Source organism: Seriola lalandi, unplaced genomic scaffold (genome assembly GCF_002814215.2).
Source record: "Seriola lalandi dorsalis isolate HSWRI2012SDOR001 ecotype SW California unplaced genomic scaffold, Sedor1 jcf7180002054816, whole genome shotgun sequence".
NCBI classification, from domain to species: domain Eukaryota; kingdom Metazoa; phylum Chordata; class Actinopteri; order Carangiformes; family Carangidae; genus Seriola; species Seriola lalandi.
This window is the reverse complement of record NW_019525369.1, coordinates 1,586,278-1,596,003: the sequence shown is the minus strand read 5'-3', so window position 1 is coordinate 1,596,003 and position 9,726 is coordinate 1,586,278. Positions and strand designations below refer to the sequence as shown.

General features: G+C 40.9%; 1 protein-coding gene across 1 annotated transcript; it reads right to left on the bottom strand.

Annotated features, from left to right (window-relative positions):
* Window positions 1–280: 280 nt before the first annotated feature.
* Window positions 281–9,231, bottom strand: eve1 (even-skipped-like1). The gene is made up of 3 exons (XM_023426217.2): window positions 9,186–9,231; window positions 7,719–7,942; window positions 281–1,573 (listed from the first exon to the last, which is right to left on the bottom strand). The coding sequence occupies exons 1-3, from the start codon at window positions 9,229–9,231 to the stop codon at window positions 1,088–1,090; spliced, it is 756 nt and encodes a 251-aa protein (XP_023281985.1). The 3' UTR covers window positions 281–1,087.
* Window positions 9,232–9,726: the final 495 nt, after the last annotated feature.

Below are 9,726 nucleotides of genomic sequence, written 5' to 3'. Positions count from 1 at the left end.
ATTGAACCCTAGTTTAGACTTAAAAATGTAATGCCCATCAGGAGCGCTGTTGCTTTTCACCTTTTTATACAAACCTGATGTCATTCATTTCTGCAGTACCTATACTGTGGACTTAAAGTGATAGTTTAGGTTATTTGACGTGGGGTTGTGTGAGGTACTGTTCTATACTCAGCGTATTACCTTTTCTCAGGGTATATTTTTTTTAAAGTGACTAAAACAGGTTTGTGCGGATGTCTCCGTCCACAGCAGCTCCTCATTCAGCTTCTGTGCTGATGCTCCTGCTGCTTCTCTAGACTGGGAGAGCTCTGATCTGAATCTACTGCAGGTAATACACTGACTACAGATAAGTACCTCACATCATGTAACTTGAACTATCACTTTAAGGTTTCTCAAGGTGTGCTCAGACTGAATCCAAACCAATTCAGACAGGTCACTTCAAAATGAATGGAAATTGCATCCATGTGACAGCTTGAATGAGTAACCACAGCTATAACCAAGGTCCCCTCTTCAGGAACATTACCAAGAATGAGAGAGAGACTGGGAGAATATAATAGAAAGACCGGAAGTTCGCATTAAGAGTCTGAGCCATCAGGTTAACATTACTACAATTGCTACATTAACTGTTTGGGATGAACAAACGGTGATTGTACAAACAAAAGCAAAGTGAGACAAACATTTGTTTTATAGCCAATTTGAAGGCATCTTTTTTGGGCTGGCAGTGTTAACCAAATGAAATTGAGTTCGATGTGTTAGCACTGACAAAATAGTTAGTGTTCAGGCCGATAAACTGAACTTGTTAGTGGCACGGCTCTCCATTACGCTGCCAGTTTGCAGTGCCATGTGATTTTTGATGTTTTAGATAAGACCTTTGACTTGCGTGTTTCCATTTCCAGTGTTTTGAGGTGCTTTTGATATGAGTCTCTTATTTAGAGTATTTAGACCACACGACACTTTAGTGTATAGCAGTTGCCCCTCCTTGTCGACAGCATTGAATGAAGGCAAAGGGAGTATGCTGCTACTTGTGGCAGCTTATTTGTTTGCAGCAGTTTGACAATCTTGGAGATCATGGTGTAGTTTCCATCTGGATTTACACCATCTCTTCTGTCCACTCCACACCGGCAGGCTGGATGTTGGCCTTGAGACCACGGGGCTGGCTCAGTCCCAGTGCCTCCCCTCTGGCTTTAAGGAGTTGTTCTGGTCCCGAGTGCAGACAAAGGGGACAGGGGCACGAAGATGGATGGTGCACGATGCTGGCGGGGGGGTAGAGGGTTGCTGTCGCCTGAGGCAGCCCCCCAGGCCTGTTGTGGTACTGGAAGAAGCGGAGTGCATCCAGGGGCCTCATGGGTGCACTGTAGGGACTGTGAGCTGAGGATGCTGGCAAGGAGAAAGCCAGGGAGGAGTAGTGGTGAAGGGGGAGGTGGGGGAGTGGGGGCGGGATGAAGGGGTATGGTAAGGTGGAGGAAGAAGACGCACGGCCCATCAAGAGTGCACCCAGGGGGTCGACGAGAGGGTGAGGCCAAGGCACGGAGTGTCTCTGGCGTTTATCCTTCATCCTCCTGTTCTGGAACCACACCTGGAGAGAGGGGATGGAGCAAAGGAGTGACGAAAAAAAAACAATATGGAGAAAGTCAGAAAGGTGAGAAGGTGGAGTCGCTGTGAGTCTCCTCTATGGAGAGAAAGTACTGAAGCATACATGGTCACAGCCACTCTCGATGAAAGTGAAGCTGTTCATAGACGTCGACAGCAGTGCTCATGTGTTCAAACAGTACAGGAAGAGCAGGCAGGAAGTAGTGTGACATTGGTGTAGCATTGGTGTGGCGCAGGAAAAGTATCAGGGAGGATGGATGGATGTACAGAGGATTTATGTTTCCTCCCAACATCAATTAGAGCGACTCAACATACAGGTCAGCATGATATTTCCTGTCTTGTGTTTAACTAATTACAGTACAACCACATCATGACTGGACTGGACTGTGGACTAACAGGCTGGATGTGGTGACATCTACACTGCTAACGCACACATCCACGTCTTTTGTTGCTTTGTTATGTATAGAATTTACACAATTACAATGTTAACATGCTAATATTTACCAGGTTATGTTAGTTCCTCCAGACATGTTTTAAACTATATAAAAATCTTCTCATATGATCAACATTTTAACATGGTTTTTCCACATTAAAGGTGAAAAAACTGTGTCAGAAGCTCATGTACTCTTACTTCCTATACATGGATCAGGCCTTGAGCCCCGCCCACCACCTGCTGTCTCCAGGTGGACAGGTGAAAGAGCAGAGAGTATAAAGATGGTTAGAGGAGGAAACATCAGAGAGACTCAGCCACATGTTTGAGCCTCAGTCAGACTCAGACTCAGATGAGGAGTCTGAGACCAGAACTAGAGACTAGCAGACGTATCAGAACAGTTAGCATAGTTAGCATCTTTTATCTGTTTATGTTGTTTGTTAGCTTGTAACTGGCAGTGGCTGACACAGTGTTAGTTGTTGTACTAATGCTAACTCTCTCTCTCTCTCTACTGACAGGTCTCAGGTTTATTTAGCCCCGCCCCCCATCCCCACAAGCTGACAGGATTGGTTCCTGAGGTTTGTGACGTATGAAACCCTGGCTGTCTGAATCTGTGTTTATGAGACTGTCATTGGTTCACTGCAGTTCAAGGTGGAAACACTCAGTCATGGTGTTGATGATTATTTCTCTCATCATATGTCTTGTGTTATATAAAAACATCATATGTATGTTAACAAGGTTAAATACTTGCTTTTCATCAGAGGAGTCTTTAACATGTTTATGATCATTAGCATGCTAACACCTGCTAAGTAGCACTAAACACAAAGTGCAGCTGAGGCTGATGGTAATGTCCTTAGTGTTGCAGGTATGTGGTCATAAACCAAAGTATTTAATTTAGACCTGATCATGGTGCCAGATGATAAGACGGGATCATCAATAAAAATGTAATTAAGCCGGAAGTTGGATATCTATCTCAATGTTCATGATAATCCATCCAATATTTCAATCAAAAAAAAAAGTCAACCAGCTGGTGGAGCTGAAATAAAAGTTAAATGATCACCAAATCCTGTAAGATCCATCATGTGGGAAACATGAATGTGTGTATATTTCACATTAATCCATTCAATTTTTTGCTTTTCAATTTCTAAACATACCAACCTGCTGGTGGTGCTACAGGTAATGTCAGGGGATCATCAAAGTCATTGGGATACATTGTGTGGGAAACATGAATAGTACTGTACTAACGACTCCTAATTTATGTAAATATTCCAATTGCATTACTCTGCAGCAGATTCAATTTCGCTTCAGTTTGTCACATTAATACAGCACTAATGTCTCCACCTTCTTAAAACTTTATAGCTGAGGCTGACAAGTTGTGTGTGTGTCTGTCTGTCCAGTCCTCAACTATTTTACTCACAGACTCTCCCGGAAGACTGCGCTTCTAAAACGTCAGGTGGTGGCGTTTACAAGGCCTCGCCTCGCATTCCTGCTCTTTCATAAAAGACTCTCCAGTAGTTGCCAAAAAGGTGGCTGCATTTACTGCATATTAAAGCTGCTGCAGTGGGTCAGTGGGCCTCTGCGTCAAATGTTAGATGCTGCTAAACCTGTCACTACTCAATCTCCTGCGCTGATTGAAATGACAAATAAGAGGAGAGAAGATGAAAAACTCACATTCATGGGAAATGTCAAGGGAGTGTAATCATGTAGGTGAGTAGCTGTCTCTGATTCTGTTTTGATCTGCTTGTTTTTGTGGTCTATAAGCAAAGAAACTGTGTGTGAACAAATGAGGTGAGACAATAGAATTTCATAAGAGCTTAAAATCAGTGAAGGATGTACATTAGACACTGTTGTTGTTCCATATGGAGGTGGAGCTAAAGGGTAATTAGCTTAGCTTTACATATAGAGTAGAAGCAGGTGGTAACAATTAGCCTAGCCTTTCTAAAGGTCAAATATACACCTCTAATGCTAACTAAATAACATTTTCTGACCTGTTTAATCTGTAAAAAAAAGAAAAAAAAAAAAAAAACAGAAATGTAGAAATGATTTTTTGACACAGAGATGCTGCACAAAAGTACTGTGGAAAAAATGCTCACCAAAAAAAGTATTTAACTTCACCTAAAACCACATGATTTTTACTCTTCTGTTTGTGTAAAGATTGGATAAACCATACAAAAATACACTAATTTGCTTTCCTACATTTTAACAGATACTCTCATGTCTGTGAGATAAATATGTTGCTGCAGCCAGCAGATAGTTAGCTTAGCTTAGCACAAAGACAGGAAACAGAGGGAAACAGCTAGCATAGTTCTTTCCAGTCAATTATTTTCTCCTGAAGGCTCTTTTAAACTCATTAATGAAGACATGACATGTCTTTTGTCTAATCCTCCTTAAGAACAAAGTAGAAGAACAATTTTTTTTTTGTTTTAGGGAGGTAAACTGCTGGGCTTGGTCATCATCATTTAATTAGGGAGCTTTTGAAAAGAGCCAGGCTAAGGCCAGGAAGCATGCACACTGGATGCGTGGCGTAAGCGTGGTGGCTGTGGAATGTGTTGATTTTCATTTCGGTGCACATTAACGGGTTAGAGCGAACACACTGGCGACGAGACGCAGAAATAGACACAGAAAAGACAAAGAAAAGACAAAAGTACACTGACCAACACCTCTTATTCTCTCTTATACCGCTGATGTCATGTTGACGCCATAGCAGCAACATGACATAAAACTGACACCTTCCACTATAGCTGTCTCTGTCTATCCTGAAGCTGAATATGATACATATTCTGCTACATACACATAAATATTTTAACCTTTTTAACAGCTTTTTAGCAGCTGCATGTGGAGACAGTGGCTGTTTTCTGTCAAAAATAAATAAGAAAAGAATTTATAACGAATAGAAATCCAACATTCAGTAACCTGCAAACTGTAGAGAGATAAAGCTGAGCGCACACACACACACACACACTTGTGAGTCACAGCAGTTCACTGACATAGCCACCTCGCACATGCAACGCAGGCAGTGTGTTCCTGCCATAACTGTTGCACCTGTATTCAGACTTTATGCTAAGCTAAGCTAACTGGCTGCTGGTAGTAGCTTCATATTACTTACTGTACAGACATGGTACACTGACACTGGTAATGATTTTCTCATTTAAATCTTATTTATTAGAAAATTACCAAAAACATCTTCCAAAATGTAGAACTATTCTTGTAATTATGTAGCATAAGAGGTGTTGGTCAGTGTACTTTTGTATATTTGCCAGAGTCAGACATGCCAGCTGTTCTCTCCTTCCTTCAGTCTTAATGCTTATAGCTAAAGGTAAACATCTCTCGAGTCCAGCTCTGTACTCAGACATTTAATGTGGAAAGAAATCTAAGTGTATTTCCCAAAATGTTGAAGGATTTCCTTAAATTCTCTCTCCCCCTGCTTCTCCCTCCTCTGCTCACATATAAACCAGTGTTTTTAGCTTCAAACTAAATACAAGGTTTAAAAGAACTACAACCATGACAACAAAAGCATCTATGCAGAAATCATGTGGAGTAAAGATGGTTGTATTTTATGTTTCACCTTATGTCCAGCAAGCTGATGTTCATGGACAGACCAACCTTTCATCGCACACTACCTCCACAGCTGCACACACATATGCAGACTGAGTCTCCCTGATGTCTAATGCCAAGAGAAGTGAACAATCATATACAAGCTTTGTGCAGGGATCCTCACATACTAACATTGTTGCAGCTGATCTTGGAAAAGAACAGGAGGGCAGGTGTGTTGAGACTGAAAGCAGAGACAGTGTTGCACTTTGTCTGATTAAAAGTAGTGGAAAATGATAATATACGGCCCTGCATTTGCCGTGTAATGGTTTCATTAAGCACAAATTGATTTAAGAATATGCACCATATAAAGACACTATCAGTAACGTTTAAATACCACGTGCAGGAAACGCAGGAAACCTTTTACAAGATCAGATAATATGGAAGGACCCACCTAAAGGCCTCAATTATAATTCCTTCAGGACACACACACGGACAGCTGCAGACACCACGGTGTTGATATTACACTTACTTCTAGTCTGCTTGGAGGAGCACGTGGACAGTTAGTGCCCTACTGTGTGAACAGGCAACAAGTCCACACGGACACAACAAAGTGCTTACACCCTCTGATGATGAAGTTTACCCAACACGGACCCTCGTGTACTTCCACATGCGGAAAGTATAACACTAAGTTACGGCCCTAATCATGTCAGGTCATGTTGTTGTGCTTCAGTGGTGCATCATACCATGTTCCAATACTAAATTACAATTTAAAATGACAGTGCACTCTTGAATCTATCAATTTGAGTCATAGGTCTTTTTCACAGAAGACATTTGGACGTATCATAGTAGCAAATGTAAATAATTAATAAATAATGAATTAATGATGGTTGTTAGTGGGTTTTTGACTGTAGTGTAAAAGGGGCTGTACTGTTCATGCAGGCTCACTGTCATCCTGTCACGACTCGCCAGACACTTGAATACAACAGAGCCATCGTTCATGTTATTAGTAACACCTGTGCTTTTCTTGTTATGACAAATAAACATGTCTGCTATGAAAAAGGACTATTCAGGAATTTCTAGTTATTACTTTTGACCTGATAAAGACTTAATGAAACAGTCAAAACTGCTAATAAGATTGTTTTGTTCACTGCTGTTTCCAAGGTCAAACATCTAGAGCAACAGAACAATTTTCATCTGCTGATGAAGACAGTGAGTAAAGAAAATCAGTCCATCTATCTATCTATCTATCTATCTATCTATCTATCTATCTATCTATCTATCTATCTATCTATCTATCTATCTATCTATCTTAACACACAATAAAAACACAAACAAATGAATTACCATACAATAAACCTGCACAGTTTCCCGTTTTGCTTGGTAATCCCGCCTGATTCTCATTGATCTATTCAACCATCTAAATCCTCCAGACCTGCCTCTGAGCACCAGGAGTTAATAGCAGATGAAAGTATCTTTCTAATATTAAAATACAGGTAGGTTGATGCTCTAACTGTATAAGCTACCCCTTTAAAACATCTCATATTGTGAATGATTGAACATTAGTTGTCGTTGGGGATAATATGTGGAATATAATGATCTTCAGATTGTTTTCATTTTGATGAAACCTTTATGCTGCATGCAGACTTCATTTCAGCTGTGTTATGTATGAAGGATGAAACATGTCAGTCTATATTGTAAAGGCTAAAAATTAAAAATGTAGTTTTTTAATAGATTATCCAGGTAAAACACCAGTTTTCATTCACTTTAGCAAACAATGAGAAAATGAGAGAGCACAGACTCTAAGTCCAGTAAAGTGAATTGATAGAGGAGCCTACATGACTTTCAAATCACTATCTAAGCATCATGCAACCAGAACATAACTTTAATAAAACATAAAAACAAAAGAAAGAGAAGTTCTACACTGTTCACTGTTATAGATTATTGATCTCTGTCACATTGTTATATATAGCTAATCTCTAACATTTCATAATTTAGCCACTGCATGAGTTGAAACTAATGGCTTCCTATAGGGGAAAGCATTCTGAAATGTATGACAGTAGCTAATATCATTAGTCCTTATAAACTTATTGGTTTTAGTGTAAAACATAGAAGAACTGCGGCATGGCCCTTTAACCACGCTGACTGCAGGGCTGCTTCACCGCTGTACCTTTATGGTTGTCTCTGGTAAATTGAGCGCCGTGGCCAGCTCGCACCGCCGGGGTCTGGACACATAGCTCTCCTTGCCGTACTCCTGCTCCAGTCGGGACAGCTGCTCTCGCGTGAACGCCGTCCGGTGCCGCCGACTCTGGTCGAGGAAGACGCTGCGCTGGGAGGGCTCCTGCTGCTCCTCCCCGGCCACAGCCGCCACCGGCGTCCGTCTGCCCTCCGCCACTGAAATGATGGATACGGAAGCACGAGCTCACAGCAGGCACGTGGCACACTTTACAATAAGGCCTAATATTAATATAGCCTGTACCTGTTAGTGGATGTAGCTTTGTTATTATGTCTGATTAGGAAAGACTTCAAACAGATGTTTCTATGCTGAACGCTACAGCCTGTACCTGTAACTCAGACATTAAAAACACAATCAAACTTTGATAGTCACTTTTCTATACTTACTTCTTGACCCTAATGATCTTTCTGGGCTCTTTATAGCCTCAAAAACGGATTTTGACGTGACATGTTCCAGGAAATATCAAACATAATAATTGCAGCAATGGTTAAATACAGTAGATTTTTTATCAACCTACACGCTCTACATCTGTGATTGGTGCTGACAGAATGTTTTTTACTCAGAAACTCCCTCTCCCAAATCCCAAATAAGTCTACGAAGTGTTTTATAACAGTTTGATGTTTGGAGTATGACTGTATAATAAGACAGGGCCTACTGTACATCTCTTTATTACTTTGGCTGTGGGTGAGGTTTCGGCATTAAAAAGACATATAGATTTATTTGGTCCATTCAACGCATAAAGCATGAAAATGTCCTAATTTGGTGCAGTAATGTATGTTAATTTATGCATTTTGTCACGATAAAAAGTTTATGACAAATGGAACTACTTTTCTAAATATTAGGTCATAATATGGTCAGATGAAAAAAACATGTAGGCTAATTATGTTTTTTTACACACAGAGGAGTGGGGGTCTGTGGGACAATGAGGAAGTAAGGTATTAATCAAAAGTATAAATCATAAGGACATATTTCTATTTCTCAACTGTTTAGAATATTTGGAAAATGTTTTTTTTTTTGTAAAAAAAAATAAAAATAAAAGACTTTTGTTTTGTTTTTTTTTGTTGTGCAACAAAACACAACATTAGGAATTGATTGTTTGGGTCTCAGTGATAACAAAGTTTGCTCAAAACGTTTACTCACGCATCAGGTTGTTTTTCTTTAAAGGTGTAGAAATGACAAAATTTCCCTCCGTCTTTTTCCCGACGGTCCCGTGTTTCTTCTCCCCTCCAGGCCTGCAGGCAGCTCCGCTTCAGAGGCACCGGTGAAGATACTGGCCCAAGTCTCCTTTGACACTCTCTCACACACACACACTTCATTCAGGTTTGTTCAGACACACAGGGAGAAGATGAGGTGTTTCTGTCCCAACAAACACCCCCTCCCTCCCCCCTCACGCCCCGCTACTGTCTGAGTTCCCCCGGGGCAGCTCTTCTCTCCTCCTCTGCCCCATCACCGGCGCTCCAGACAGGCCGAGGAGTGCTCGTCGGCCCGGCGCGGCGCCGCGGCCCGAAGAGGTGTTAAATGTGTTTAGGGGTAAAGCCTTTGGTCTCCGTCTCGGCCTTTGTACTTTTGTTATGGAGAATTAAAGACGTGCAGGCAGAGACAGCAGCCAGACCCTCATTGTGCTCCACCGTTTGATGTTTGGAAGTAAATCATTACAGGCCTAATGGCTCCAAATTGGCCGATGTGGAGCACTGTGCAGAGGACTTATTAATTACTATAATTATTATGGCTACAGCTGTCCGTATGATAGACCTATCATTCATTCTCAGTCTGGTTTGACAAATATTATAACTTCTTATCATTTCTTATAGCCTATCGATTATTCTCAAGGCATTTCCTTTCCTTTCCTTTTTTCGAGAGTCGATGTATTTTTTAATTTTTCTGGGATGTAAATAAAGTAAACAAGCATCTTATTTTGAAATAAGAATTTCAGACCTGTTAT

Coding starts and splice junctions, on each gene's coding strand:
- eve1 (XM_023426217.2), bottom strand. CDS start 9,231: ATGGGGCAGAGGAGGAGAGAAGAGCTGCCCCGGGGGAACTCAGACA. Junction 7,943..9,185: donor GCCCCGGGGGAACTCAGACA/GTAGCGGGGCGT, acceptor CCATCATTTCAG/TGGCGGAGGGCAGACGGACG. Junction 1,574..7,718: donor TACCAGAGACAACCATAAAG/GTACAGCGGTGA, acceptor CCCTCTCTCCAG/GTGTGGTTCCAGAACAGGAG.